Source organism: Mytilus trossulus, chromosome 1 (assembly GCF_036588685.1).
Source record: "Mytilus trossulus isolate FHL-02 chromosome 1, PNRI_Mtr1.1.1.hap1, whole genome shotgun sequence".
Lineage (NCBI taxonomy): Eukaryota > Metazoa > Mollusca > Bivalvia > Mytilida > Mytilidae > Mytilus > Mytilus trossulus.
In genome coordinates this window covers 22,063,908-22,080,458 of record NC_086373.1, presented here as the reverse complement: position 1 = coordinate 22,080,458, position 16,551 = coordinate 22,063,908, and the positions used below count along the sequence as shown (strand labels likewise).

Here is a 16,551-nt window from a genome sequence, read left to right as displayed (position 1 = left end):
TAACTTACAGACTGACACAAGGTAACTGTTTGATATTAACTGGATAATGGAAAAGTCTATAGAGAGAGCTAATGAATATAAAATTTCTGGTATAACTTACAGACTGACACAAGGTAACTATTGGATATTAACTGGATAATGGAAAAGTCTATAGAGAGAGCTAATGAATATAAAATTTCTGGTATAACTTACAGACTGACACAAGGTAACTGTTTGATATTAACTGGATAATGGAAAAGTCAATAGAGAGAGCTAATGAATATAAAATTTCTGGTATAACTTACAGACTGACACAAGGTAACTATTGGATATTAACTGGATAATGGAAAAGTCAATAGAGAGAGCTAATGAATATAAAATTTCTGGTATAACTTACAGACTGACACAAGGTAACTATTGGATATTAACTGGATAATGGAAAAGTCTATAGAGAGAGCTAATGAATATAAACTTCTGGTATAACTTACAGACTGACACAAGGTAACTATTGGATATTAACTGGATAATGGAAAAGTCAATAGAGAGAGCTAATGAATATAAAATTTCTGGTATAACTTACAGACTGACACAAGGTAACTATTGGATATTAACTGGATAATGGAAAAGTCAATAGAGAGAGCTAATGAATATAAAATTTCTGGTATAACTTACAGACTGACACAAGGTAACTATTGGATATTAACTGGATAATGGAAAAGTCTATAGAGAGAGCTAATGAATATAAACTTCTGGTATAACTTACAGACTGACACAAGGTAACTATTGGATATTAACTGGATAATGGAAAAGTCTATAGAGAGAGCTAATGAATATAAAATTTCTGGTATAACTTACAGACTGACACAAGGTAACTATTGGATATTAACTGGATAATGGAAAAGTCAATAGAGAGAGCTAATGAATATAAAATTTCTGGTATAACTTACAGACTGACACAAGGTAACTATTGGATATTAACTGGATAATGGAAAAGTCAATAGAGAGAGCTAATGAATATAAAATTTCTGGTATAACTTACAGACTGACACAAGGTAACTATTGGATATTAACTGGATAATGGAAAAGTCAATAGAGAGAGCTAATGAATATAAAATTTCTGGTATAACTTACAGACTGACACAAGGTAACTGTTGGATATTAACTGGATAATGAAAAAGTCTATAGAGAGAGCTAATGAATATAAACTTCTGGTATAACTTACAGACTGACACAAGGTAACTATTGGATATTAACTGGATAATGGAAAAGTCTATAGAGAGAGCTAATGAATATAAAATTTCTGGTATAACTTACAGACTGACACAAGGTAACTGTTGGATATTAACTGGATAATGGAAAAGTCTATAGAGAGAGCTAATGAATATAAAATTTCTGGTATAACTTACAGACTGACACAAGGTAACTATTGGATATTAACTGGATAATGGAAAAGTCTATAGAGAGAGCTAATGAATATAAAATTTCTGGTATAACTTACAGACTGACACAAGGTAACTTTTGGATATTAACTGGATAATGGAAAAGTCTATAGAGAGAGCTAATGAATATAAAATTTCTGGTATAACTTACAGACTGACACAAGGTAACTATTGGATATTAACTGGATAATGGAAAAGTCTATAGAGAGAGCTAATGAATATAAAATTTCTGGTATAACTTACAGACTGACACAAGGTAACTGTTGGATATTAACTGGATAATGGAAAAGTCTATAGAGAGAGCTAATGAATATAAAATTTCTGGTATAACTTACAGACTGACACAAGGTAACTATTGGATATTAACTGGATAATGGAAAAGTCTATAGAGAGAGCTAATGAATTTAAAATTTCTGGTATAACTTACAGACTGACACAAGGTAAAGCTCCGGTCATAACAGATTGTACAATTTTTTTGTCATGGAAGATCTATTTAATAGTTGTCCTGCAAAATGTTTCGAGTGGTCACATCAGCTTTGACATTCCACATGGCTACAGGACAGAAAAAAAAATGTAATTGTACTGTCATGGGTTTGTCACAAGTCGGTTGTGTGACTGTCATCTGGAAATATTGAGTTGTTTGTGTCTATGATTTTAGGTTTTCATGTCATGGGATGCACGTGTTACTGTTGTGTTACTGTCTTGCAATTGTTGTGCCACTGTCATACAACTGTCGCACAACAGTCTTAGGTCACTCGCACATTTGACTCCGAACAACTAGTGATATAAAGAAGGCCCGATCTATTGGGTTAGTGATGTGAGGGGCGACTCTCAGCAAAAGTTCTTGAAATATGCCAGGCTCAATCGCCTTGAATTCAACAAAATCACTGGGAGATGTCTGCTTCAACTCTTGTATCAGTGTACTATACTGCCTAAACATAAGGCGCAGTTTGATCCATGGCCTAACCTATCAACGTCGGCGTTTTGCTGGTTCCTATGCTGTTCGCGGGCTAGAATCAACGCTAACAGGACCATATTTTGCTCTTGTTGGATTCCAATAAGGCACCTATTTAGCAGGGCCAATTGTAATCATTCTGATGGAATAACCACCCTCTTTAAACGGCAGACTGTATGTTTTTTCCAAACATTCATTCCCATGCAACAGTTGTACGAATATTTTTTTTCAAAATGGTTTATGTTTGTAACCACGACAATGTGTTAATCGCACAACAGTCCCACAACTGGTTAGACACTCTCACAATAGTCACAAGACAGTGATACGACAAATAATGGTAGATAAAAAAAGACGCATGTCCAAATTTTGCTTCACCACAGTGCCACGATGCACAAAATATGGTGCAACTGTTGTAAGATGATCACAGATGACCCACGATTTGACAAAACTTCATGTTGTGGAGCTGCATAGATGTGTTGTGGGTTCGTTGTGATCAGGGCTTAACTGTTGGGATACTTACTGGGAGAGACTTTATCTTCATTAAATGGAGGACTGTATCAAACAGTGTATTTTGAACTCCTACTTATAATCTTGAATATTTTTAAAGGTGTAATACCACCAAATCATGGTACTTTACATCTGGTTGTATACGAAAGTAGGCCTAAAAAAAATATTCCCTTGAATTTGACAGTTGTTGGTTATTAATCCTACATTTTATTGCAGTAAAAACATTTCTGTGTCATACACATGTTTTTAGGTACTTAATTTGAAACAAAGATAAATTCTGCACATTTTTTTTAAAAGTACAAATTTAACAAAGACTAATAGGGGAAAATCAATGGTGGTATTACACCTGAAATGGGAGAAAGAATAATTGTATTATTTATTCATAATTTAATAATATACCAGTATGATAAAAAATGAAGATATTGCAATAAGAAATACAGTTTAATAACACTGTCAAATGATAATCCAAAGTTATTACATTCTCATCTTATTTTTTTTTATTAATCTAGTTTACCATGAAAACTTAAATCTTAGCACCAGTACACATGATAATTGTGAAACCATTTTTTTTTTATTGTATGCCAGATTATTATTTTAGCACCTAATATCATGGCATTGACTTCTCAAGTTTGTTTATTTTAACTAGTTTACCATGAAGTTGTTGTCACATAACTTTATTGCCCCCCTCCCCTTTTCCACCACATTTTATGGTTCATTAAACATGAATACATGAATACAGTGTGAGTGCAGCATGGTATCCTTTGGACTAAAGTTTTACTACTACATGTACTTTAAGACTTAAATTAGATAATTTTTATTTCATTATTTCAGGTGTAGTAAAAAGAATTATTCCAGCAGTAGCCTCAACAAACGCAGTTATTGCAGGTATTAATATATGGATATTTGTTTCAAGATTTGCATCTAAAAACCTTATATGAAAACACAAGCAACATTTTATTTTGCTTTTTTTAGTACATTAAATATCCTTGTATGCCCTAGGAAGTGTTAAAACAGCAGTCTTAATTATAATTAGCCTGTTATTTACTTTGAGTAATTAGTGAACTATATTTGTTATGGAGCATGTTTTAACTTTGTGAGGCATACATGCAAAGGGTATGTGACACAAAGGATTCTCATAAAACACTGTGACATAGAGTATTAAAGGAATTGCTAATTCAAAGCCTAATTTCAATGAATAAATAAATCATGCTTTCCCACACTAATATTTTCATCCGACATTTCTGACACTGTTTTATGGTCTACATCATGCTTTCTTGCTAAAGTCAAAGTCTCTTTCCTTTAAACATAAATCTTTCTTGCTTGTGTCAGTGTCTTTGTGACTTTGGAGAATTGGTTAAAAGTAGGAAGCTATTTTACTTACAGTATTAAGTCCTTAGAACAAATTCAAGATTTAATCAAATGGAGAATGGAAATGGGGAATGTGTCAAAGGGACCACAACCCGGCCATAGAGCAGACAACAGCCGAAATCCACCAATGGGTCTTCAATCTAGCGAGAAACACCAGCACCTGAGGAGTCCTTCAGCTGGCCCCTTAACATATGCATACTAGTTCAGTGATAATGGATGTCATACTAAACTCCAAATTATACACAAGAAACTAAAATTAAAAATCATACCAGACTAACAATGGTCACCTGACCTTGACCTTATTTCATTTATCCATTGATTAAAATAGTCTTCTTGATCCTTTTTAGAAGAACTTAACCTTAAAGAGTGTAAACATGATATTCTGTTATAGGAGATAATGTTTATATATCTAAATATGTATCTTTATTATGGAAACCCAAAGTACAATGGTATAGAGACATTTCTATGTGTACTTAATTATCTTCACTAATTGGTCTTTCCATGTTAAATTGAATTGAAAATAACAACAGAATAAAACTTCAGGAACACAAATCACAAGCTCAAAATCAATTGAAAATGGGAATGAAAGATTAAACAAATGAAAAAAGACTTTTCAAGGGAAAGTAATTAGTTAAACTAGATTTTAAGATGTATAGATCAAGTTATTCATGATAATGTATTACAAGAAAATTTATAACCCATAAGTTATGAATAAGACTATGAAAAATGATGTATGTAGAAATGAAATGAAAATATGGAAAGCAGAAGAAGTGGTAATACCTTTGATATATTATTCATTTTTCAGCTGCCTGTTCAACAGAAGTATTTAAACTTGCAACAAGGTAAATATTTGTATTTAGATACAACAGCTGGTATTTTTTAAGGTTAAAAATTATAGGGTTAAACTTAAAGTCTTCTGTTTATATACAAGAAAAAATGTTCTTTCTAAAAAAAATCTTAAAGTTTACACTTTAGTTTAACTGGCCTTACTTGTCATTGCAACCTTTTTTCTATTTTTGCTACAACAAAAAAAAACTTATTACAGGTCATCTGCTATAAAGCAAAGAGAAATATTGTATCTATCTTCATCACACAATGTATACTGTGGTGGAATCTTTATCTCAAGGTCACCTGTTAAGCATGAAGAAATATTGTATCTGCCCTCATCACACAATATATTGTGGTGGAATCTTTATCTCAAGGTCACCTGTTAAGCATGAAGAAATATTGTATCTATCCTCATCACAAGATACATTGTGGTGGAATCTTTATCTCAAGGTCATCTGTTAAGCATGGAGAAATATTGTATCTTTCTTCATTACACAATGTATACTGTGGTGGAATCTTTATCTCAAGGTCATCTGTTAAGCATGAAGAAATATTGTATCTGCCCTCATCAAACGGTATATTGTGGTGGGATCTGTTTCTCTCAAGGTCATCTGTTAAGCATGAAGAAATATTGTATCTGCCCTCATCACAAGATACATTGTGGTGGGATCTGTTTCTCTCAAGGTCATCTGTTAAGCATGAAGAAATATTGTATCTGCCCTCATCACAAGATTCAATGTGGTGGGATCTGTTTCTCTCAAGGTCATCTGTTAAGCATGAAGAAATATTGTATCTATCCTCATCACAAGATTCATTGTGGTGAAATCTTTATCTCAAGGTCATCTGTTAAGCATGGAGAAATATTGTATCTGTCTTCATTACACAATGTATACTGTGGTGGAATCTTTATCTCAAGGTCATCTGTTAAGCATGAAGAAATATTGTATCTGCCCTCATCAAACGGTATATTGTGGTGGGATCTGTTTCTCTCAAGGTCATCTGTTAAGCATATAGAAATATTGTATCTGCCCTCATCACAAGATACATTGTGGTGAAATCTGTTTCTCTCAAGGTCATCTGTTAAGCATGAAGAAATATTGTATCTGCCCTCATCACAAGATACATTGTGGTGGGATCTGTTTCTCTCAAGGTCATCTGTTAAGCATGAAGAAATATTGTATCTGCCCTCATCACAAGATTCAATGTGGTGGGATCTGTTTCTCTCAAGGTCATCTGTTAAGCATGAAGAAATATTGTATCTGCCCTCATCACAAGATACATTGTGGTGGGATCTGTTTATCTCAAGGTCATCTGTTAAGCTTATAGAAATATTGTATCTGCCCTCATCAAACGATATATTGTGGTGGGATCTGTTTCTCTCAAGGTCATCTGTTAAGCATGAAGAAATATTGTATCTTCCCTCATCAAAAGATATATTGTGGTGGGATCTGTTTCTCTCAAGGTCATCTGTTAAGCATTAAGAAATATTGTATCTGCCATCATCAAACGGTATATTGTGGTGGGATCTGTTTCTCTCAAGGTCATCTGTTAAGCATGGAGAAATATTGTATAGATCTGCCCTTATCAAATGATATATTGTGGTTGGATCTGTTTCTCTCAAGGTCATCTGTTAAGCATGGAGAAATATTGTATCTGCCCTGTTAAACGATATACTGTGGTGGGATCTGTTTCTCTCAAGGTCATCTGTTAAGCATGGAGAAATATTGTATCTGCCCTCATTACATGATATACTATGGTAGAGTCTGTTTCTCTCAAGGTCATCTGTTAAACATAAAGACATATTGTATCTGTCCTCATTACATGATATACTATGGTGAATCATTTTCTTTATTGAATTTTAGACCAAATTCAATTGTATGAAGGCAACTTTTATCTTCCTTCTTATAAGTCTCCTTTAACATGTTAAAGAAATATTGTATCTGCCCTCATCACAAGATACATTGTGGTGGGATCTGTTTCTCTCAAGGTCATCTTTTAAGCATGAAGAAATATTGTATCTGTCCTCATCACAAGCTTCAATGTGGTGGGATCTGTTTCTCTCAAGGTCATCTGTTAAGCATGAAGAAATATTGTATCTGCCCTCATCACAAGATACATTGTGGTGGGATCTGTTTCTCTCAAAGTCATCTGTTAAGCATGTAGAAATATTGTATCTGCCCTCATCAAATGATATATTGTGGTGGGATCTGTTTCTCTCAAGGTCATCTGTTAAGCATGAAGAAATATTGTATCTTCCCTCATCAAAAGATACATTGTGGTGGGATCTGTTTCTCTCAAGGTCATCTGTTAAGCATGAAGAAATATTGTATCTTCCCTCATCAAAAGATATATTGTGGTGGGATCTGTTTCTCTCAAGGTCATCTATTAAGAATTAAGAAATATTGTATCTGCCCTCATCACAAGATACATTGTGGTGGGATCTGTTTCTCTCAAGGTCATCTGTTAAGCATGGAGAAATATTGTATCTGCCCTCATCACAAGATTCAATGTGGTGGGATCTGTTTCTCTCAAGGTCATCTGTTAAGCATGGAGAAATATTGTATCTGCCCTCATCACAAGATACATTGTGGTGGGATCTGTTTCTCTCAAGGTCATCTGTTAAGCATGGAGAAATATTGTATAGATCTGCCCTTATCAAATGATATATTGTGGTTGGATCTGTTTCTCTCAAGGTCATCTGTTAAGCATGGAGAAATATTGTATCTGCCCTGTTAAACGATATACTGTGGTGGGATCTGTTTCTCTCAAGGTCATCTGTTAAGCATGGAGAAATATTGTATCTGCCCTCATTACATGACATACTTTGGTAGAGTCTGTTTCTCTCAAGGTCATCTGTTAAACATAAAGACATATTGAATCTGTCCTCATTACATGATATACTATGGTGAATCATTTTCTCTATTGAATTTTAGACCAAATTCAATTGTATGAAGGCAACTTTTATCTTCCTTCTTATAAGTCTCCTTAAACATGTTAAAGGTCCTTTTTTGTTATTTAATGTATTCAGCAGAGTTACTTTTTTTTTAACTTAGCAAAAACCAAATCTGGGGAAAGCAAGAAAATTTTACTCCATCATTGAATTTGAACAAATGAGATCAAGCAAATCACATTTTGAAAATGAGACCAATCATACGAAGAAAGCATAGATCAGCTTCAGTTTGAGAAAATCTTTAATTTGTTATAATTCAGATTCACTTATAATTTTTCAGTTGCTGTTTACCCCTGAATAATTACATGAACTTTAGTGATATTGATGGTATATATACATATGCCTTTGAGGCCATGAAAAAGGTATGTAGTAACTTTATATAGTCACTAAAACATTGCTTACTTGATAAAGGTTATAGTGAGAGATATGATGAACCAGTGAACCATTTTGCAATGCAGTCAAGTAAATTATATATACATGTTGTACATATGGTTGGTTTTTTAGCTCACCTGGCCCATTGGGCCAAGTGAGCTTTTCTCATCACTTGGCGTCCGTCGTCTGTCGTCCCTCGTCGTCCGGTGTTAGCTTTTACAAAAATCTTCTCCTCTGAAACTACTGGGCCAAATTGAACCAAACTTGGCCACAATCATCATTGAGGTATCTTGTTTAAAAAATGTGTGGCGTGACCTGGTTAACCAACCAAGATGGCCGCCACGGCTAAAAATAGAACATAGGGGTAAAATGCAGTTTTTGGCTTAAATCTCAAAAACCAAAGCATTTAGAGGAAATCTGACATTGGGTAAAAATGTTTATCAGGTCAAGATCTATCTGCCCTGAAATTTTCAGATGAATCGGTCAACCCGTTGTTGGGTTGCTGCCCCTGAATTGGTAATTTTAAGGAAATTTTGCTGTTTTTGGTTATTATCTTGAATATTATTATAGATAGAGATAAACTGTAAACAGCAATAATGTTCAGCAAAGTTAGATTTACAAATAAGTCAACATGACCTAAATGGTCAATTGACTTGTTTAGGAGTTATTGCCCTTTATAGTAAATTTTTAACCATTTTTCGTAAATTAAATTAATCTTTTACAAAAATCTTCTCCTCTAAAACTACTGGGCCAAATTAATCCAAACTTGGCAATAATCATCTTTGGGGTATCTAGTTTAAAAAATGTGTGGCATGACCCAGTCAACCAACCAAGATGGCTGCCACGGGTAAAAATAGAACATGGGAGTAAAATGCAGTTTTTGGCTTATAACTCAAAAACCAAAGCAATTAGAGCAAATCTGACATGTGATATAATAATTATCAGGTAAAGATCTATCTGCCCTGAAATTTTCAGACGAATTGGACAACCCATTGTTGGGTTGCTGCACCTGAATTGGTAATTTTGAGGAAATTTTGCTGTTTTTGGTTATTATTTTGAATATTATTATAGATAGAGATAAACTGTAAACAGCAATTATGTTCAGCAAAGTAAGATTTACAAATAAGTCAACATGACCGAAATAGTCAGTTGACCCCTTTAGGAGTTATTGCCCTTTATAGTCAATTTTTAACAATTTTTCGTAAATCTTAGTTATCTTTTACAAAAATCTTCTCCTCTGAAACTACTGGGCCAAATTAATCCAAAATTGGCAACAATCATCTTTGGGGTATCTAGTTTGTAAAATGTGTGGCATGACCTGGTCAACCAATCAAGATGGCTGCCACAGCTAAAAATAGAACATAGGGGTAAAATGCAGTTTTTGGCTTATAACTCAAAAACCAAAGCATTTAGAGGAATTCTGATAAGGGGTAAAATTGTTTGTCAGATCAAGATCTACCTGCCCTGTAATTTTCAGATAAATCTGACAACCCTTTGCTGGGTTGCTGCCCCTGAATGGGTAATTTTAAGGAACTTTTGCTGTTTTGGGTTATTATCTTGAATATTATTACAGATAGAGATAAACTGTAAAGAGCAATAATGTTCAGCAAAGTAAGATTTACAAATAAGTCACATCAAATTTGTAAATTTTTATTAACATTTTCCACTGAAACTACTGGGCCAAGTTCATTATAGATAGAGATAATTGTAAGCAGCAAGACTGTTTAGTAAAGTAAGATTTACAAACACATCACCATCACCAAAACACAATTTTGTCATGAATCCATCTGCTTCCTTTGTTTAATATTCACATAGACCAAGGTGAGCGACACAGGCTCTTTAGAGCCTCTAGTTTTTTATATACAAGACTTACAGATAAAGATCATAATGATATTGGTAGTGTTTTTAATCATTGTATCTGGTATGTTCTGGAGTGTTTAATCATTGTATCTGGTATGTTCTGGAGTGTTAATCAGTTTGCTAATTTACAGTGAAGAAAGACGGAATTAGGGTTTTTTCTTAATCATACAATCAAATTCTGTACATTTGTTTTACTCTAGGATTTGCTCTGGATTGTTATTTCTTGATCTATATTTGTCTTTGCTGTTAGAAATCCAATCTTTTCAATAATAGAGTTGGCTGATATGATTATGTTTTTGGAGGTGTAGTATGTTTGAGCTGACTTTTTACTAAGAAATTGTGATTGCTTCTTTTTTTTCTATTGTGTTTTTACCTGGCTGTTAAAATACTTTTCTGTTCTGATTTGTAGATTATGGACAAGTTGAAGGGGACTACACATTTTTAGCTCACCTGGCCCAAGTGAGCTTTTTCATCACTTGGCGTCCGGCGTTCATCGTCAATGTCGTCCGTCATTAGCTTTTACAAAAATCTTCTCCTCTGAAACTACTGGGCCAAATAAAACTAAACTTGGCCACAATCATCATTGGGGTATCTAGTTTAAAAGATGTGTCCAGTGAATCTGCCAACCAACCAAGATGGCCGCCATGGCTAAAAATAGAACATAGGGGTAAAATGCAGTTTTTGGCTTATAACTCAAAAACCAAAGCATTTAGAGCAAATCTGACATCGGGTAAAATTGTTTATCAGGTCAAGATCTTTCTGCCCTGAAATTTTCAGATGAATCGGACAATTTTTTGTTGGGTTGCTGCCCTGAATTGGTAATTTTAAGGAAATTTTGCTGTTTTTGGTTATTATCTTGAATATTGTTATAGATAGAGATAAACTGTAAACAGCAATAATGTTCAGCAAAGTAAGATTTACAAATAGGTCAACATGACCAAAATGGTCAATTGACCCCCTAAGGAGTTATTGTCCTTTATAGTCAATTTTTAACAATTTTCATAAAATTTGTAAATTTTTACTAACATTTTCCACTGAAACTACTGGGCCAAGTTCATTCTAGATATAGATAATTATAAATTGCAAGAATGTTCAGTAAAGTAAGATGTACAAACACATCACCATTACCAAAACACAATTTTGTCATGAATCCATCTGCTTCCTTTCTTAAATACTCACATATACTTAGGTGAGCGACACAGGCTCTTTAGAGCCTCTAGTTTTGCTATGCTTCAGTATATTGATTTGAAGTTTGTATATAGTTTAACCATGACAAATTACAGATCATTTTCAAATTTATTTTCAGTCTGATGATTTTGTGCAGAGTTATGGTCCCTGGACTTAGAAATGCATGCACATATTCAGTTCTCCACATTTGTTTTTTTTAGACTTGAAAATATTACTTTGATATTTGATATAGTTTAACTATCATATGACAAGCTATAGATCAAGTTCTAATTTTGTTAATTAACAGAAAAATTCAGATTTCACATAATTTTATTTACTATTACAGAAAAATTCACATCGGAGGCAATATTGAATATGGAATCCTGTTTTGTATTTTAAGTACTGATTGAGTCGTTATATGCATGCACTTCTAATCAGCTTTCTTAAAATTATATAAAACACCATTGAAGCATTATTGAAATCAAAAGAATTTTTACAATCTGTCTACTTTCTGTTAATTTGTTGTGACATGTCAAGTGTTTGAGAACAAATAATATTTAATTAATTTATTTGTTGTGACATGTCAAGTTTCATAGGACATATAATATTTCATTCATTTATTTGTTGTGACATGTCAGGTGTTTGAGAACACAGAATATTTCATTAATTTATTTGTTGTGACATGTCAATTGCAAGTGTTTGAGGATACAGAATTTATTCATTCATTTGTTCTGAAATGTCTAGTGTTATATGACATATAATATTTCATTCATTTATTTGTTGTGACATGTCAAGTGTTTGATGACACAGTATATTTATTTCATTTATTTGTTGTGACATGTCAGGTTTAATAAGACATATAATATTTCATTCATTTACCAAGTACATGCCTGTACCAAGTCAGGAATATGACAGTTGCTATCCATTCGTTTGATGTGTTTGGACTTTTGATTTTGCCTTTTGATTTTGGATTTTCCTTTTTGAATTTTCCTCGGAGTTCAGTATTTTTGTGTTTTTACTTTTTATTTGTTGTGACATGTCAAGTATTTGAGGACACAGAATATTTCATTCATTTATTCGTTGTGACATGTCAAGTATTTGAGGACACATACTAATTCATTCATTTATTTGTTGTGACATGTCAAGTATTTGAGGACACAGAATATTTCATTCATTTATTTGTTGTGACATGTCAAGTATTTGAGGACACATAGTAATTCATTCATTTATTTGTTGTGACATGTCAAGTATTTGAGGACATAGAATATTTCATTCATTTTTTTGTTCTGACATGTCAAGTATTTGAGGACACAGAATATTTCATTCATTTATTTGTTGTGACATGTCAAGTATTTGAGGACACAGGATATTTCATTCATTTATTTGTTGTGACATGTCTAGTATTTGAGGACATAGAACATTTAATATATTGAATGATTAATATACATTTACAGGAGGATTGTATAGCCTGTACAAATATACCAAAAGCATTGAAGTTTTCTGATGGTGATAAATTACAAGATATTTTAACCTACCTTATAGATAGTGCTGAGTAGTAAGTATTGGATTGTTTGTGCTTATACATTAATTGATAAGACATGTAAGACAGGTCAATAAAATGATGGAAAACTGTAATTGAGATATTCATTTTAAAAGTTAATGAAAAAAACAAATATATGAATAACATGTAGCTTATTCACAAGAAACTTTAAACAGCAGAAAACACACTGTTCTTGAGTGCTTCAACAGTGTTAAACAATGATCCAGCTTATTCGATCTGACGTAAACTGGCCAACAGGATAAAACCAAGAGTACTAAAAGTGACATAACATAACAACAATTAAACAATCAGTTTAGAAATTGATGGATAGCTCAAACACCTTATATCTGGATTTGATTAGTGGAGGAAGCTTGAGAAAAACCACTGACCTTTGATAGGAAAACTAACAATCCTAGTCAATTTAGATTGGAGTCAAGTACACCTGCATGAGCGGGGTTCGAACTCACAACTTCAGTGTTGACTGGCTAGTGATTGCAGTAGTAACTACTTAGACCATTCAGCCACTGAGACCCTCATTATGTCTTTGCAGATAAATATTGACTAGATAAACATATAAACCCCATGTCAGATTTGCTCTAAATGACTTGGTTTCAGAGTTATAAGCCAAAATCTACATTTTACCCCTATGTTCTATTTTTAGCCATGGTGGCCATCTTAGTTGATTGGCCGGGTCACTGGAAACATTTTTTTAAACTAGATACTCCAATGAAGATTGTGGCTAAGTTTGGTAAAATTTGACTTAGTAGTTTCAGAGGTAAAGATTTTTGTAAAAGACTACAAAAATTACAAAAAAATGGTAAAAATGACTATAAAGAGCAATAACACCCTAAGGGGTCAACTGACCATTTTGATCATGTTGACTTATTTGTAGATCTTACATTGCTGAACATTATTGCTGTTTACAGTTTATCTCTATCTATAATAGTATTCAAGATAATAACCAAAAACTGCAAAATTTCCCTAAAACTTCCAATTCATGGGCAGCAACCGAACAATAGGTTGTTTGATTCATCTGAAAATTTCAGGACAGATAGACCTGATGAATAATTTTACCTCATGTCAGATATGCTCTAAATGCTTTGGTTTCAGAATTATAAGCCAAAATCTTAAGAGCCTCTATTTTTTTCTTCTGGTCTCTGACAAAAATGGCAAAAGGGATACATAGTTGTTCCTTATCCAGTATAGGTATGGGTGACCACAATGGTGTCAACAATTGTTATTTTCTATGAAGTTGATATGCTTAGGTTGGACTAATTCTAGGTTTATTTCACATCCACTCCATGTTCATGATGGGCCTAGGTTGGACCAAGTCCATGTTTATTTGATATCTATTAAGATTCCTGAAGCCTAACCTATGTTTGTTGTTTAACATATTGTATAGTGTTATTCATATGATTCATTTAAAATGTTGTTTTTTTCTTTTAGCCAAATGAAATCTCCAGGAATAACAACGTCACTAAATGGCAAAAATAAAACCTTGTACATGCAGACAGTAAAATCAATAGAAGAAAAAACAAGAGAAAATCTAAAAAAGACATTAAATGGTAAGAAATATTGTGCATAAAGTAAAAGGGTGTGACATCCTTTGGACAGATTTTATATTTATCTTCAGAAAACCTGGAACAATTCATTTCTTTATGATGAAATAATAAACTAAAAATTAGCCTGACTTTTGACCTATTTCACTTTGTTTCAGAGTTATTTTTTATGCCCCCATTTATCACTTATTTATGAGCATTATGTTTTCTGATCTGTGTGTCTGTTTGTTGTCTGTCCATTCATCCGTCTATCCCACTTCATGTTAAAGTTTTTGGTCACGGTAGTTTTTGATGAATTTGAAGTCCAATCATATTGAAATTTACCACACAATGACATGTTCCTTATAATAGGATCTTTCTTAATTTGATACCAATTAAAATGAAATTAAGAGATTATATCCCATTTTCACTGTCCACTGAACATGAAAATGATAGTGTGGATGGGGCATCTATGTACTTATAACACATTCTTGTTTAAATTTATACTATAGAGTTACCTATGGAATGTATACACCACAAAACTAGATCTATCAATTCAGTACCAACTAATATTCCAAATACATAAATAAAGAGATTTCTTTGTATTTTCAGAGCTTGGTCTTAGAGATGGACAAGAAGTGTATATAGCAGATCCTACCACACCAAATACAATCACATTTAAACTGACTTTAGGATGTAACATGGAGTAGTTATGATTCTGTTATTACCTTTGGATTCTCTACATTGCTTAATATATTACACTCTAATGTTATCTTCTCAAAATACAAAATTCCATCTTTTTTTGAATAAATCATGGAACATTAGACTAAAATATCCTCTTTTGGATGGCTGCATAATAGTATTTCATCATTTTTATCAACAGCGAAGACTAGATGCAATAATTTGAAAGCTTACATGGTATTGACTTTTGTTGATTTTATTTATTGAATGATTAATAATGTAATTTGCATTTGTTAAAATTAAAAGTCTTCTTTGAATAATGTTCAAAATTTTAAATTGATAAACCAGCAATTTAGTCAATTTCTTGAAATCATATGACTTTCAAAAAATGTTTATATAATAACCAGAAATAGTATTGATAAAAAACAGATACACATAATAAACAAGGTACATGTATTATCATTTTACGATTCTTTTTTTGGATAAATAAATTTGTGAACATATTAGCCACTTTCATATATATAGTACTATGAATAGACATGTTTTGGATGTTACTACAATCTGATTCTAAATTTTAGTGTGGGTAACTTATAATATTATACTTGTACAATTTTTATGAAAATTATTATTTGTGCTTAAAACCTGGTAAATAAGATATTCTGATGTTGATTTTTAGATTCTTGTACTGGGATATTTTTGACTTAAGTACTGGGTTTCAAACCAATATATACTAGAAAAAAGAAGGAAAGCAACAGCAACTTGTGATAGAAAAGAAATATATAAGAATACTACTAAGTTACTGTGTTAACTAATGACAAGTAATAAATAATATTGTGTGACTTTATTATGATAGAAATGTAACAGTAATTGTTACATGGTAAAAAAATACTGTTTTAGTTATGGTTAAGATTTATGGAAAACAAATCATTGAAGAACAAATTAAATCCAAATACTTTTAAAAAATATTTTGTTATTTGTCATTTGCCTTAATAATTAGTTTATTAAAGTTTGCCTGGAAAAAAAGAAGAGTCCTGGACTCACAGTTACAAGAAAGGTAAACAATCAAAAGGATTTGTATCCACTAACTTGGCTTAAGAGTATCCTTCTAGTATTATTTAGGGAATAATTGTCAGATGTTTTATGTTTAACTCATATCTCCATTTGTTCATACCTGTATTAGAAGGTAAATATTTTGGAAAAGGTTTGAAGTTTATTGTAGTTATATATGAGGCTTGTGTTGTATCAAAGCTTCATTAATTTGGTATGTTTTCATAATGATCTTCACCCAGTCTTGATAAATTTGATTACAGCTGTTTCTGAAATCTAGAAAACAAACTCTCTTCATGCTAAAAAAGTTTGCAAGAGTT

General features: G+C 32.5%; 1 protein-coding gene across 4 annotated transcripts in view; it reads left to right on the top strand.

Moving 5' to 3' along the window:
• The window catches only part of LOC134718919 (NEDD8-activating enzyme E1 catalytic subunit-like), a 75,440-nt gene extending 59,412 nt beyond the window's left edge, over positions 1 to 16,028 (top strand). For all 4 annotated transcript variants that reach the window (XM_063581781.1, XM_063581767.1, XM_063581791.1 and 1 more), the window contains 6 exons: positions 3,712 to 3,765; positions 5,054 to 5,090; positions 8,307 to 8,388; positions 12,880 to 12,980; positions 14,412 to 14,530; positions 15,116 to 16,028. In XM_063581781.1, the coding sequence (XP_063437851.1) occupies positions 3,712 to 3,765; positions 5,054 to 5,090; positions 8,307 to 8,388; positions 12,880 to 12,980; positions 14,412 to 14,530; positions 15,116 to 15,213 (491 nt within the window). In that variant the 3' untranslated portion in view covers positions 15,214 to 16,028. The remainder of the gene's footprint in view (positions 1 to 3,711; positions 3,766 to 5,053; positions 5,091 to 8,306; positions 8,389 to 12,879; positions 12,981 to 14,411; positions 14,531 to 15,115) is intronic.
• Positions 16,029 to 16,551: the final 523 nt, after the last annotated feature.